This window comes from Erithacus rubecula (genome assembly GCF_903797595.1).
Source record: "Erithacus rubecula genome assembly, chromosome: 18".
Taxonomy (NCBI): Eukaryota; Metazoa; Chordata; class Aves; order Passeriformes; family Muscicapidae; genus Erithacus; species Erithacus rubecula.
The window spans coordinates 5879282-5894737 of record NC_136670.1 but is presented as its reverse complement, the minus strand read 5'-3'; the positions used below and the strand labels follow the sequence as shown (position 1 = coordinate 5894737).

Here is a 15456-nt window from a genome sequence, read left to right as displayed (position 1 = left end):
AGGAGTTTCTTATTAATAGCAGAACCTGTTGGGAGTGTTTTGGTTTGATTTAATTTGAGATAGGCCGTAATTATGGGGAGACTTGCCCTCATAAAGAGATAAAAAGTGTTACGTGTTCTGCTTTTAATACGAGGGAATTTCAGCTCCTCTTGCCATGGGATGAGCTTATTAACAATGGAGCAATTTTTGCTCTAGTTGAGTAATTTGACATCTCTCTGCTCTGCTGCTTAAAACGACTCAGTCCTCTTCAGACTGTACAAATTATGCTGTCCAGCTGCTGAAGTTCACCTATGATCTCCAAAAAATAGCCCAAAGCAAACTGCAGTTCCATTTGAAATTTTATATTAATGAAGTGTTGCTTACCCATGATCATCAGGCACTTCTTCATGCATCCTGAGTATGTATTTTCAGTCTTAAAGCTACATAATTGAATATAAAGCAGCAGCTTACTGAGACTAATGAGGACTAAGGCTTAGTAGAGATTGTAGCCTCTGAATTTTTGACAAATACACATACATGTACCAAGGATCACATTTTACTTCCAAATCACTCATGTAGTAATTGATCATTGTTGCTGATTCATGTCAGCTTCATTGTTAATTAATTTGTACCATTATCTCCTGACTGTTCTGCAGCTGCAATTTTTGTGATATAGGGAGGAAATCTAATCTTTGTGACATCAAGAGCAGCTATTTAAGAATTAACTAGATAAACTGCCTTGAGTAAAGTGCACACCAAATGTGTTCCTGAGGTTGTCTTACTCTCCCTGTCATGACAAGCTTTGTAACTCCAGAATATTCACCCTAGGTAGACCTTAGCAATCCCTTTCAAGAGGAAAGAATAATAAAACAAGGATTCTTCTGATGTCAAGATTGAGTAGAGAAGAATAATTTTAGAGAAAAGCAAAAATTTTAGTTTCGTTTCTCAGCAAGCTTGTTCAGATAGATAGAAGGTCTTTGTAAATCTCCCTTTCTTTTTGAAAGCATCCTTTGAAGCTCGTGAGCTTCTGAAAATTTTCAATTGTGAGAGCTGATTTGACAAAATCAACGAAATGAGTCTTTTGATTTCTGGGACTAGATGATGGCAAATGATCTGGTTTCATGGATATTCTTTACTGCTGGGAATGAAAAGTAAATCTCTTGCTGGTTTGATTGACTGGGCTGTTTCTTCTTTGTCATTCTGCTTTCTCTGCAGCATCATATGGAAATGCAAATGACTTGGAGGCTCTCCATACCTTCTTTGTCATCTTTTGCTTCATGTGAGGTGATTTTTATGCTTCAGTCAGCCCCTAAGACTGACCTATTCCATTCCCTCAACTATTCAGACAGGTGACATTTTTTTGGAAAGGAGTGGATTGTTCTGGTTTTTTCCTTACAAGTTGCCCTTGCTGTAGCCTGGCAGATTTGAGGATCCAGTGCTGGCTTCTTGCAGAGCCCTGCCTGTACCTGTCACTTGTCTTTTGGCTTTTCTGGGCTCTTTGTGCTTGCAGAGGGATTCTCTTTCTTCTTTCACACTGCCATGTGCAGCTGGGCATTGCTTTCCAGTGCTGAAGGGTAAAACAGAAATCAAAGTTTACAGGGATATTTGTTGTGCACAACTTACAGCATTCTCTACCTTTGGACCCACTAGTTTCACACCTTTTCCTGTTCTCACACACAACAGCACTGATGTTCTTACACTTTTTAAACATGATGTAAAACTAGGCAACGCCTGTGAGTTTTCCATGGAGATTTTCTGCTTTTCTCAGGACACAGGCTGAGCTCTGAGCAGCCCTCCCTGCTCTGCACAGCCACTCTGAACCTGCAATTCTGCAGTCAGCTGGACCAGCCCCAGCAGAGCTGTGGTGTTCCATTTGTGTAATTAATATAGCTCCTCAAAGATGACTGCATATCTAAATGATAGACCTTTAATGGCTCCAGGGAGCTCTCATGGCTCATCCTTATGAGCAACTCTTTAGATTCCAAAATAGATGCAACAATGAAGCCTTCCTTGTCGCTGTGGGGTGACCTTCTCATAAAAGGCTCTTCTCCACCACAGTTGTGATCTCACTTTCTGTCAAATGTTCATATTTTAGCCTAACCATATAAAATTAGGAAGTTAAATGCTTTTTGGCACAGACACATTTGGTGCGGTGTCATCTTTCAGCAGCATCTGCTGCTGCAAATAGCAGTGATCGATTTTTGTCTTTGGCTGCCTCTTATCAAAATTTTAAAGATACAGTGGTGTGACTCTTGTGTTGAATTAATAGCAGGTCATCTTTGGAAAGATGACACTGCTGTTAAGTGCTAAGATTGACAAAAAGAAATTCAGTCGTGCTGGGATGATAATTGATTTGGTGTAATTCTTTCTGTCTCTGTGAGTGTTTCTGTCCATCCTGCTGCATCCACACCCCTACAGAGATCACAGCAGCAACTAAAATTCCAGATATCTTAGATCTGCATCAGTTATTTCTCCTTTTATATTGCCATCTTTTTTCCCCCCATTTTTTGTCAGTTAGAAATCTCTGCTTTATATCAGTTAAAATACAAAGCAGCACTAAGACGCAGTGTTATGTATTGACGTGTGGAAATGTACTAAAATTGGTGACTAAATGTACCAAAATTGGTGACTAAATGTACTTAAATTGGTGACTAAATGTTGCCTGTGTTTGCAAGGCCTGAGGTGCCTGCAGGGGAGAGGTGTGTGATGTTGGGTGTGAAGAGTGCACTTGGTGGGCAGGGAGCTCTGGTGCTCATCACCCTGATTCCCTGTGTGCAGTGGTCCCTCCCATGGGACAAGTGCAATGTCACATCTGCTTGCTCAAGTTCTTGCAAGGTCACTCCAGTCCCATTCTGTTGCACAACCGTTCCTGCTGTGAAACTTTCTTCCTTTTGTTCAGCTGAGGTGCCCTTTGCAGTATTTCATTTCCCCTCATCCTCTCACTGGGAAAGTGAGAAGGTCACACAGAAAGTTCATTGCCCTGCACTTCAGGAGAGCAGATTTTGGCCTCTTCAGGAACAAGCTTGGTAGAGTATTGTGGGATAAAGTTGTGGAGGGAAAAGGGGCCCAAGAGCTGGTTCCTGTCCAAGGCTAACTTCCTCCAAGCTCAGGAGCAATGCATCCTGATAATGGGGAAGTCAGGCAAAAATGCCTGTAGTATAAACAAGGATCTCCTGGACAAACTCAGCCACAAAAAGGAAACCTACAGAGGGTGGAAGCAAGGACAGGTTGCCTGGGAGAAATACACAGATTGTCTGAGCAGCCAGCAATCAGGTTAGGAAAGCTAAAACCCTGATAGAATTAAATATTGCCAGGGACATCAAGGGCAGCAAGAAAATCTTCTATAGGTACATGAATTTCCCTGTTCTTCCTTTTGTCACTGACTGCACTGAGCTGTGTGGTGCAGTTGACATGCTGGAGGGAAGGGATGCCATCCAGGGGGACCTGGGCAGCTGGGACTCTGCACATCTCTTCTGCCAAGTGCAAATACTGCAGTTCTTGGTGAAACACAAGATGTGAGCAAATGAGTGTCATTATTTTAACTGACACTCTGGATTTAGTTTTGAGTGAACAGTTTTTTAGAAAGTAAATAGAAAAGAACTGAATAAGCCAATGTCGCTGGAGTGAAACATTTGCTTTCACAGTCTCCTCTGCTGCAAACAGTAATCTTCAAAACAGAGCACAAACATGATTTAGATTTTTTCTTTTTTTCCCCCTAGGAAGTCTGAATTACCAAGACCCAGGCTGGCTGTCAGTGAGCTGTGTATAGATTAGCCTGGCTAGTTATGAATTCCTCTCTTTCTACGAAATTAGTTGGTGTTAAACATTGCCATGATTGTCCATAATAACTTACCTCCTGCTTCAAGCAGGCTGAGCTGCAGCAGAGTACAAGGGGTGTGTTTACTTCATTCTAAATAAATGTTTTATCACTCAGCAGTAATTGGATTGTGATTGTATTTCAGTAATTATTCCCAACAGCAAATCTGCTCTCCACTTTGCAGACGTGTTCCCTGCCTGACCTTCACGCTGCTGGTCTGAAGGTGTCTTTCTTGATCTAATTATGTATGATGAGTTTTTTAGTTTTGGTTTTTAAAAAAGGGGAACTACTGCCAGGGGTATAATAAATTGTCTTTGCTCCAGTTGTCATGTTGAAAAAGTATCAGCACTTCAGTTCATGCTTGAGCTTTTAGCTGGCCCTGGAGAGGCAGAACGATGCAGGGCTTTTTCAAAATGTATCATGACATTTAGGGCTGTGCAGAACCACATTTCTCTCAGTATCATAACCCAAATATCCTGCCAAGTTTTCTCATACTTTGTAGAAATTTGTTCCGTATTTAACATGTCTATAGACAGATAATTTCCTAGAGTATCTTGTAGCTGACCAAGGACTTCATGCACTTCTCTGAAGTTCAGATAGAGTCTGCCAGGGAAGTTCTGGATCACTGGGTGGCAATTTTATATGCAAGAATAATATTCTGTGATTAAATCTTAATGAGTTTCCACAGCAGCTAATATTTTTTCAAGAGGAAAGCACTGCTGAATGTCCTTAGAGAGGGCTGTTTTGTGACAGCCTGCCTTCTGTACAGATTCTTGTGGGAGAGTCTCTGCATTACACAGACCCTGCCAGCCCATCACAGGACATCCCCTGTGTGCTTGTTTGAAGCTCTAAACTCGTGGTTGGTTGCCTGCCTGACAGATTATATTCATTTCAAACCTATGGCATTCAGCACTGAACTTATTTCCACAGTCCAGACTTAGGCTGTTCTGATGCCATTTTCTGTTAATTCCAGCCCTCATCCTTCTTTCTGAAAATTATGGTTTCTGCATCACCTAAAACATATGTTTCAAGTATGAGTAACATATTCTAGAGAACCTTGTGTTACAGAACAAAACCATTTAGTGGGTTCCAGTGCTTGCCTCCGTGCTGCTCTCAGGTTTTGGTGGAGCATTTCATCATTGACATTAAGCTGGGAGCAGCCTGGAGCTGTGTCTGCAGCTCTCATGGTCCTCTTAAAGCACATTTGCTGTGCAAGCCTCTTAGTTTGGACTGAGACTCTTCTCAAGGAATTATCTGAGCTGAAGCTCAGGACAGCCCAATTTAAGTGTGCAGAGCCTGGGCAGCATCTGGTTGCACTGCTGAAGAAATCTTCCCTTGCAGATGCTGAAAACCTTGTAACCTTGAATTGCTGTGAAGTTACATTTCATCTTTTCTTCCTGTTTTGGTTCTTTTTTTTTTTTTTTTTCTTTTTTTGCTGTCTGTGTTAGCAGAAATTAGCATTTCCATCCTCTCACATTTCATCACTTCCTGCCTTATTGTGCTGTCATCACCCTCCAAATTAAGCCACCCTCCCATTTCTTATTATTCTTAATTGTAGCCTAGAATTGAATGGTTAATCTGTGTATCTGGCTTGTTTGAGTCTAAGTCTAACCCTTTCTTCCACTAAGAAAGTTGGTTCAGAAGAGCTAATTTACAAAAAGAAAACTAGGGCAGTAAACTTGAACACTACTGACTATTTATAAGAAGAGGGGAAAAAAAAAAAAAGAAATTTTGCAAGCTAAATAAACCTTTCTACCCAAACAATATTGAAAACTTGACCACTTCTACCCAAGGCAAATTTTGTGGTATTTATAAGGTGTTTGTGGTCTTTGAAAGCCTCATTTTTCTGTTCACAAATGGAAAGGTGAGTTTCTGTTTGTAAAACAGCACTGTTTATTTTTGAAGCTTGCATTTTTTTCACAGTGGAACCTGGCTGGGATGAAAAAGCCCAGCCTGTCTGGCCAGCAGCTGTTCAGTCCTGAATTCAGTGCATGAAGTTGGTTACCTGGGGTGTGCTGTCAGGGATGGATTGCAGGTCTAGAGGCCAAGGCCCTCCAGCATTATAATCATTTCTGTGCTGGGCTTTCAGCTTTCCTTCTCCACTTTTCTCACTGTGCAGTCCATTTTATGATGGAAAAGCTGCTGAAAAATAGTATTTTAGTGAGTGCTTTAGCAGTACTGTGTGATTTAGTGTGTGCTAAAAAAATAAAATCACTTTTGAGCATGATGTAGGGCTGTATAACCAAAACTGTATTTTTCAAAACAACTGGTTTTTTTTCTTATTTTTAATATTTCCAGGGAGGGATGAAACGATGCAGCCAGCCAGACCATCATTCCTTGAATACTTTGAACAGAAGGAGAAGGAGAATCAAATCAATAGCTTTGGGAAGAATGTTTCTGGCCAGACAAAAAATTCATCTGATTGGAAAGTACCACAGGATGGAGACTACGAATTTGTAAGTCTATACTTTGAAATTCAATCAATGTGACAATCTTTAAGAATTTTAGTCAGCTGCCATGAGATTATTTCTTGTTTTGACAGACTAATGGAAACTTGAGGAGGTTCTAATTGCTAATGCATTTGGATGGGGCATTCTGAAAAACTCGTTTTCTTTATGTATTTCTCAGTAATCACAGCCAGTCATTATCTGTAAATGTTCCTTGTTTAAAAGCAAACAAAGGAACCAAAAAGCCTGAGGACATGAAGGTATAAGCTGTCTTGCTTTAGTTCCCCATTATGCATTTTAAATTAAAAAAAAATTCCAGATGGCAGTTGGAAAATGCAAATCCTCAATGTGTAGTGTTTGCAAAGAACTATTGAATTTCCTTGTTTTTTTCAAGCTTTGGCACTGGATTTTGCTTTATTATACAAACATCAAGCTTATCTTCAGTTCACTTTCCAAATTCTAATTTTCATTCTTCCTTCCTAAGGCTGGCATACTCATAAGTCTCAGGAACTTTTCAGAAGCTCAAAGAAGGAGATATTATTAATAAATTTGATTTAATTTTTTTTTTTTCTGTGTGCGTGTGGATGTAAAATTTCATGTTTGATTTCAAAAAAGCCAGAAGGTGCTGAACATTGTTCCCCCCTCATTTTCCTGCAGTGATCTTTCTCTGCAGGCACTTTCTGCCCTGTGTGCTGGTGCTGCTGTGGCTCAGGTTGTCACTCTGGCAGCAGCTGGTGACATTCACTCCACAAAGTGTGCAAAACAAAATCCCTCTGCTGTTCACCACTCCAGGAGATGCCTCCCTTCAAGGCTGGAGTAACAGCTGCAGCTTTTCATTCTCTTTCTGGAGACTCTATGGATTCACTGCTGTTGTTTTGTTGTTTTTGCTCCTGCTTGGTGGAGCCCTGGGCACTGAGAATTTCAGACTTTCTGTGCTGACAGGCACTGACTCCCAGGAGGGCACTGCTTTTGACCTGAGGCCATGGAAGGCTTCCAGCATTGCATGCTACAACTGGCTTTGTCCTCACACAGGGCACCACTTTATCATGTTTTATCTTTTTTTTTTTTTCTGCCAGAATCAGGATTAAATGCTCGAGAGAAGGAATTTCTTGTTCAGACTCAGATGTTTATTAATTCTTATCTATTTTACAGTGAGTTCTACAGCACTTCTTGCTAACAGGCTAAAAATGCTGATGTATCTCTCTGTCTACAAGACCTTTTAAGGGCCAATCTGTCCAGTTAAGAAAGGACACCTAAATTACTTTTACTTTTAACCCAATAACCAAACATGACCCACAGTGTGGATTTTTCTATCCAGTTACAAAAGTACCACCTAGACCTGTGAGGAAGAAAGAAACCTCCACCCTAAAACCTCCATCTTGCGTTAGCTGCTTTTTTTATTTTCTTATTCAGGCTGCAAAGATTAGCTGAGGGCACCTCCTGCATTGCCTCCCTTTGCACTAAGTTATCTTTGGGATAAAGCCACTGATAAATGTGTTTTGTGCAAAAATAACCCTCAAGCTGCCTGTGTCTCACAGGGCCTGGGCCCAACACACAATTCCAGTTGAGTCAGACACTTCATTTATCTCATTCACCTCGTGCTGTACCTTAATTGAATGATAAACAATTGTTTTTCAATGAGTGGCATTTCCCAGGAGAGATGGGCTGCTTCAGAGTATCTTCAGAGTCTTTTGTAGTCTGCAGAGGATGGCCCAGGGGGAAATTTGCTGTAATTATTTTACTTTCTAATTTGGTTGATAACAAGTTTAGCAGTGTATTTCCTCTGGCACCCTGGGAGCTGTAGGTTCAGGGTACACCCAGCCAGCACAGGCAGCACAAGCAAAGGGCACTTCTTTTCCAGCAAGCAGGACCCACAAATATTTTTAGAACATGAAAAGCAGCTCTTGTGGCATGTGTGACCCTGTTTACTGATTTCCATTAGTACTGCAGTACTGCCATGTGCACAGATTCCCACTGTGCTGGAAGCAATAAAAGCAAACAATAAATCGGCCTTTGGGTCACCTTTGTGAAGGAATTTGTACAAATTTCACTTGCCAGCTCTGTGTGTTTCTCTAGTTCAGTTGTGTATGAATGTACCAGTCTGCCTTGCATGTGAATTTTGGAAGGAGCCACATTTTTTTTCCTTGTAGGATGAGAAAATTGCTTGAAAGCAGCCTTAATAAATAATGTGGGTGTTTGTATAGCCCTTATCTGAGGGTTAGTAGCAAACTCATGTTGTATAATATAGTCAAAGACTTAAAATCATGTCTTTTTTCCCATTTGACTAAAAATTGATTGATTTGGTGACTGTCTGTGGGTAAAAGTCATGTTTATTAATGATGTATTAATTGAAAGCATCAATGTAATAAGCACTAAGGAATAAGAAAAAAAAAAGGCATTCATCAGTTGTTCCCAGTACATCTGTCCTGGACCTCCTGCAGCTAAAACTTCTGCATTGCCAAAGGTTTGAACAGCCTTTTTCCACAGTTTGCTGCATTCCAAGTAGAGATGTGATCAGTGAGATGCCAGGTAAATATTAGTTCCTCTGGGCCTTAAGAAATGATTGAAATATTATTGCTTTCTGCTGCTGCAGACTAGATAAATATGCCTTCTTTTCTGTATTCCTCTCTCTCCTGTGTGACTAGCACCTGGAGTCTCCTGTCTTCCAAAAAAAAAAAAAAAAAAGCAATATTAAATTACAATAGATTTTTGCTCTTTTTTTGCCCGTGGCAAAACCATTTGACCTTTTCTTGACTAACATTGCTCTTCTGAAGCAGGCAAATAAGACACTATTTATATCACAATGGCAATGTCACATTGGATGAGGGTTAGATTGAGTCAACCCCATCCACTGCAGAGCTGAAAACCCAGAGATCCTGTTCTGAAAGGTGATGAACTCCATTCCTCCTAAATGTGATGCTCTGGCTTTGTTCTGGTTGTGGTCAGAGATGGCATTAATCCAGAGTATTTCCAGAAATGTATTTCCAGCCTTGGATTTCTGAGGTAGAAGTTGTTATTAGATGATTAGTCAGTGCCTGATGCTGTTAATGTTTATCCCCTCTCATGTTTGAACAAGGAATTTTTAAGCCCTGGTTGACTGCAAACAATATTTTCAACAACATTATGATTTATTTAACATAGGGAGAAAAATAATAATTGTGGGCAAAAAAATCTTGCTTTTAGGAAGAATATAACAAACTCCAGCAGGAGATTGCTGCAGGGGTAGGCTGATAATGGGCAGGCTGCATTGTATGGATAATTCCTAATTGCCATAATCAGATCTCAACATTATTGTAGTTGCATTTAATTTTGCCAGTGAACATTAGTCACATGCTGTTGCACAGACTTAATAATGCTAGAAGATTTGTTTACACAATGTCCTACATTTTTTCACTTTAATCTTTCAGTAGCACTGTAGCATATAGGAAAATGAGTTGTGTAGTGTTCCCTGCCCTTAGACACAACAAATCCTTTACTTATCCCTATTTTAAAAGCCTTTTTCCTGCAGGTCAGTATTCTAATATCACTTGTGGCTAAAGTAGAATCACTTGTTTTTATTCTGGCCCTGCTTGAAAGGCCCTCAGTGTTGCCAAACCCATTGTAGCACATATTTGTGAATCAGCCAGTCATGAATATTTTGTATTACATCAGTAATCCTTTTATTGAAAGCCTGTTTTGTTAGCAAATTAGCAGGTGCCAGCCACTCCTGGCTTTTGGGAGCTGTGACAACACTGAAACCTTATCAATTTTATTTTGTAAGTGTGGTTCCACAGGCAAAAATCAGTGGCACTCAGGCCCTAGTCACATCATGATGTGACTCTGGGTTTGTTTTTTTTTTTAACATCTGTAGTGTTGAGCTTAAGTTTTGCTATAATTTTAAGTCATAGTTTTTTCATTTGTCAGTGAATTTTTGCTTCCTGGGTGCTTGTTTTGGATGTGAAGTCAAGTAGGACATGAACTTCTAACAGAGATTAGGGCAGGGGTGCTGCAGGACATCAGGTCTTCATGGAATTGGAGCTGTTTGCTCCAAGGCTTGCTTTGCTTGCAGCCCCTGTGTGTGTGCCAGCACTCCTTGCCTGTGTGAGGCTGAGAGCTGGGTTGGTGCAGACACTTTTCCTGACTCTGTGCTGCCCTGGCAGAGCAGCAGGAGGGAGCCTGAGCCATTCCCCTGCAGCACCTCCTCATTCTCTGACTGCCAATCTCCATCCTGCTGCCTCGTGCTGAAGGAGGATAACAACCACAATCAAGGCTTGTGTCTCTTTCCTAAGAAGTGTGCTGCTGCTTTTGGGAAAATCCTGATCTTCTTGCACCTGCAGGGTCTTGGTGAGTCAGACCTTTCCCAGTCCTGCAATTATCAGCCCTGATGTGGGTCCATCCTTCTCTCTCCTTGGTTTAATGAAGAGGATCTGCTTCTCTCACTGTAGCAGAAACACTTTGGAGCAAAGCTTCTAAGTAGAGCTTAGAAAAATAAAACCAGCATACAGCCTTGAGAATGTCAGGCTTTGCAGAGGTGGCCAGTTGGTCAGATTTCTGTGCAAGGTGGTCCCAGTGCCACCCCCCTGCAGTCTGCTGGGAGGGAAGCTGCTTCACTCTGTTTGTCCATGCTGGGAATGCCATTGCCTGTGTTAGCTCATCCTTCAGCTCCCTCTGTGCAGTGTCTCACTGGCTGCTGATGGGAATTCCTTTGGACAGGAAAGATTGCTGTGATTTCCCTGGGTTCCAAAACAGCCTTCATCACTTCTCAGTGCACAGTGTCATCTGTTCCTCTGCTGCTGGGGAGGGCTGTGGATTCTGAAATTTTTCCAGGGCAAAATAAAGAAGGATGAGCAGGAGGTGTTAATTGCCTCTAACTGGGAGGAAGAATGCAAGAAGAGCTCATCAGCTGCCAGTTCTTTCAGGGCTGCACAGGCAAAGCCCCCAGGTAGGAGCAGCAGTTCTGCTCTCCACAATCTGCCTGCCAGGGATGGGCAGGGAAGGAGCTTCCCTGAGGTGCAGGAGTTGTGGGATCACACCCAGCTCTTCCCCATCTATTGATCTCTTTCCAGTTGTTTGACCTGTTGCTTCCAAAGTGCTCAGGCCACAATTTGCTGTCCATATGTGACTTCTCTGTGGAACGTGCTCCTTAAAACAGACCAGTGATGAGATGTGACATCCTCATTTCAGAAATACCTGTACACCTCTCACTGTGGGCTCTGGTTCTGTTTGCTCACCCTGTCCTGCCCTGGGCTCCTTGGAGCTGGAAGCTGGAGGAGTTGGGTGCTGGCTCAGTGGGACAAAGGAGTGCACCACAGAAACCTGTTTCACACTGGGAATTGTAGTTTCTTCAGATAAGAGACAAAGCAATGTCTAATAAGTGGTTGAAGCAAAACATCAAGAAAACACTTAACATTTAATTAAGTCCAGTTTCTAAAAGTATATTTTCAGCTTTTGGAACTCTTATATTACCTACATTGCAAGAGTTGGTATCACAACTGCAGTCTCCTTCAAATAGCTGAATAACTGTCCATTTATAATTATTTGATAGGGTACTGTGATTTTTTTTCTCTGTATGTCTGTAAGCAGCTTCTAGCCAGAGCTTTTAACAGCTACTGCTTAGATTTTTCTTTTTTTATAAGTATAATGTAGATAAAAGCAAACCTTCCTCTTCCCTGAGTGAAGGTATAATTCTTTTTCTTGAAGTGGCAAAGAAAAATAAAATTTTCTGTTTACTGGAGACAGTGTATCTCACCTGGGATATTCTGTTATTGTTTCACATCCTCATTTCTGTGCTTCTACTTACTAGTTGAAAACATTACATTGGAAATAAATAAATAAATATGTGAACCCATTTGTTGTATTCTTACCAGCAAAAAAGGAAAGTGTGTTGGGTCTGATGGTGTCTTCAGCTTGTTTAGCCTGAACAAAAGGATATTTGTTTGCAGTGAAAGTGAACATGAATCTGTTTCCTTTCAGCTAGACAAGTTAGGTATTGGTGTGATAGAAAGAAATTGAAGTTGCTGAAAATTGTATAGAAAGGTGAATTCTTTCAGAGCAATGCTGCCAGAGCATTAGGATCATGTCATTTTTTATATTCTTATTTATATTTTATATTCTATATTTATATTATTCTGTATTTTATGGGTAGACAGCAGCCTGGCAGTGCCTGCAGATCAGAATCTGCTTGTGTGTGTCAGGTCCAGGCAGGGAGGATCCAGCCAGGAGGGATTGCAGTGGGCTGGAATCCAGGCCAGGGAAGTGCACTGAGGATCCCTGGAGCACCAGGTGCTGCTCAGCCTGGCACCACCCAGCCACACTCACAGCTGGAATTTGGGGTGCAGGGAGCTGCAGCTCCTGCTGCTCCCCTGTGCAACAACTGCAGGGAGCTGCAGTTCTGCTGCTCCCCTGTGCAATAACTGCAGCTCCTGCTGTTCCCCTGTGCAATAACTGCAGGGAACTGCAGCTCCTGCTGCTCCACTGTGCAACAACTGCAGGGAACTGCAGCTCCTGCTGCTCCCCTGTGCAACAACTACAGGGAACTGCAGCTCCTGCTGCTCCCCTGTGCAATAACTGCAGGGAGCTGCAGCTCCTGCTGCTCCCCTGTGCAATAACTGCAGGGAGCTGCATCTCCTGCTGCTCCCCTGTGCAACAACTGCAGCTCCTGCTGCTCCCCTGTGCAACAACTGCAGGGAGCTGCAGTTCTGCTGCTCCCCTGTGCAATAACTGCAGGGAGCTGCATCTCCTGCTGTTCCCCTGTGCAATAACTGCAGGGAGCTGCAGTTCTGCTGCTCCCCTGTGCAATAACTGCAGGGAGCTGCAGTTCTGCTGCTCCCCTGCACCCTGTGCAACACCTGCAGTTCTGGTGGCTGTGGCTCAGCACAGCTCATCCCCTCTCCCAGCCCTGCTGAGGAATGGCTCATACTGGAACCATCTGTTTCTCTCACTGGAAGTGATTTATAGGGAGGAACTTTGGAGGGCAGGTGATTTATTGCTTATCAATAACAGTAAACACATGCTGCTTTACAATGACCAGAGTCTCTAATTTATTGCATTCTGTCTGTGAAGGTGTCATTTGTCTTGTGAACAGCTCGTTGTCTGCCAGTACCTGGAACATTCAACATCTTTGGTTTCTCTGAACATCCATTTGGATAGCATTTGTTAGCAATCTAATATTGATGCTTTATAGCTTTACTACCTTTTGTCCTTTTAGAAGTTCAATCGATTAAAAACTTGAGAGTATTTTCTGTGCAGTTGCCAGCTTTGAAAATGATGGCAGACTGGATAATTGGCTCTTATTTTGTTGGAACTGGTCTTTGTGTCTTTGCTTGCAGTAGGAGGAAGGCATGCTGAGGGTTAAGGCAGATGCTAGGAATGCTTGCATTGTATAGGAAACCTGCTGGTGTGTGACTTTTTATAATTTATCATTTTACAGTGTTTTCTGACTTTGCTGTGATCCTCTTAGGTTTATCTTCTTTTTACTTCTGCCTTTTAAGCAGCTTGGTACAGGTGTCAGATGCAGGCCTCTGCACTAATCTTTCTGCTCCTCCTTTCTCCCAGGCAAATTACTCAAGTGAGTAATTTGAGTTGGTTACTGAGACACCAGAAAACCTGTCTGCTTGGACAGGAGCAAAAAAAGCTGCATTAGAGTGTGCACATTTGTAGATCATTTATAAGGCATTACTGAAAATCATATAATCTTCTGACTCCTATTGAATTATTATGAAATTTAGATTACATTCTTTATTTTCTAAGAGAGCAAGTTTCTCTGACCTTTGTGTGATGAATGAAGATCGATTGTTCAAAAAATCCATCTGAATATGTATAGTTTTGTGTGGAAGAATAAAAAAGTTTGGTTCAAGTAGAGCATTTTACAGTAACATTTTTGGAAGACTAAACCAAACACTTGGAGTGAATCTTCAGGGATTTCTCTGTCCAAGTGTTTTTTCCCTTCATCTATCATGAACTCTCCTTTTTCCCAGTGGTGACTGGAATAAAAATGACTTCTCAGGCACTGATTTCTTCCAATAGTCTTACTTTGAACATAAAGTGAACTTATTTGGTGGGGCATTCATCAGTTTGAGAGATAAAGCCAGATCTGGGATGGCTGATTGATGTCTCTGTCCAGGCCCTGTGGAACTAGGGCAGATTCCTAGTTGGGAAGCAAGAAAACTTGAGATACTTGTTTCTGCTGTGCTGGATCTAAAATAAAGATTTCTTTCTTGTTGGGAGAATGAGAAAGTAAAAATCTGGGAGAGCATTAAGGCTATATTTTTTTTTTTTTTTTGTGGGAGGGAGGGAAACAAACTCTCATAAAAGGACTGTTTTTCTGACAACAGGAGGCAGTCCAGGATAGACAATTATTAACTTTCAAAACCTGAATTGTAGCCCCATGGTATCTCCTGTTTATTGAGGAGGATCTTGAAGTGTATTACCTAGATGTAGTTCCACTGTGAAGTATGATTTATAAAAAGAGACAGGTTTTCCTAATGTTTTATTCATTGGTTTTAAATGTCACCTGTCTTGATTCATAACACTGACATTCCTTGAATGGATTTCCTTTTTTTTTCTCTTCTCTTCAGCCATCTGCCAAGAATTTTTAAAGCTCTGTTAATTGTTTATTTCTCTTTTAAACATTACCTTTCCAGCATATTTATTATGTTCTTCCCAGAAAATACTTTTAACTTGTGACATCTTTATTAAGGACAAATGGTTCATTTTGTCACCTTGTAGAAAAACAATCTTTTTAAAAATAAGCCCAGGAGCAGCTTGCTTCTCTGTTTTATTGTTTAAGTGGTCTTGAATCTTCTGTAACATTTGCATGAGAAAAACACTCAGAACCTCACTGCAAACTTCATAGTTCATGGCTGTGTCAAACCACCACTGTGATTCACAGCAAGTTCTGTGCACGTAGGTTTTATAAACCTTTCCAAATTCCCTTTATAACAACAACAACAGCAACAAAAGAATATACCACATTTGGTTTTAAAATTTGTTAGCAATATTTAAAATTGTAAAAGGTACTTCAGAAATGTGTCTTTGCTGGGGAAGAGAATAGATTCCTGCTCTTCCATTTGGTAACAGGGTCATTGCTCACCACCTGCTTTCACTTTGGTGCAAACTGACATTGATTGCAAAGCACTTACTGCCACAACTTGCTGTCAAATTCTCATTTTTTGCTATATTTTTGTATATAGCAGGCCTTCTGTGACATGAGGCTTTTAGATGAAACTTGCAGTG

The 15456-nt window shown here is 41.3% G+C and overlaps 1 protein-coding gene across 2 annotated transcripts in view; it reads left to right on the top strand.

The window, feature by feature from the left end:
* STK4 (serine/threonine kinase 4) overlaps positions 1-15456 on the top strand; it is a 258859-nt gene that overhangs the window by 229571 nt on the left and 13832 nt on the right. For both annotated transcript variants that reach the window (XM_079321945.1, XM_079321946.1), the window contains one exon: positions 6095-6252. In XM_079321945.1, coding sequence (XP_079178071.1) covers positions 6095-6252 — 158 coding nt within the window. The remainder of the gene's footprint in view (positions 1-6094; positions 6253-15456) is intronic.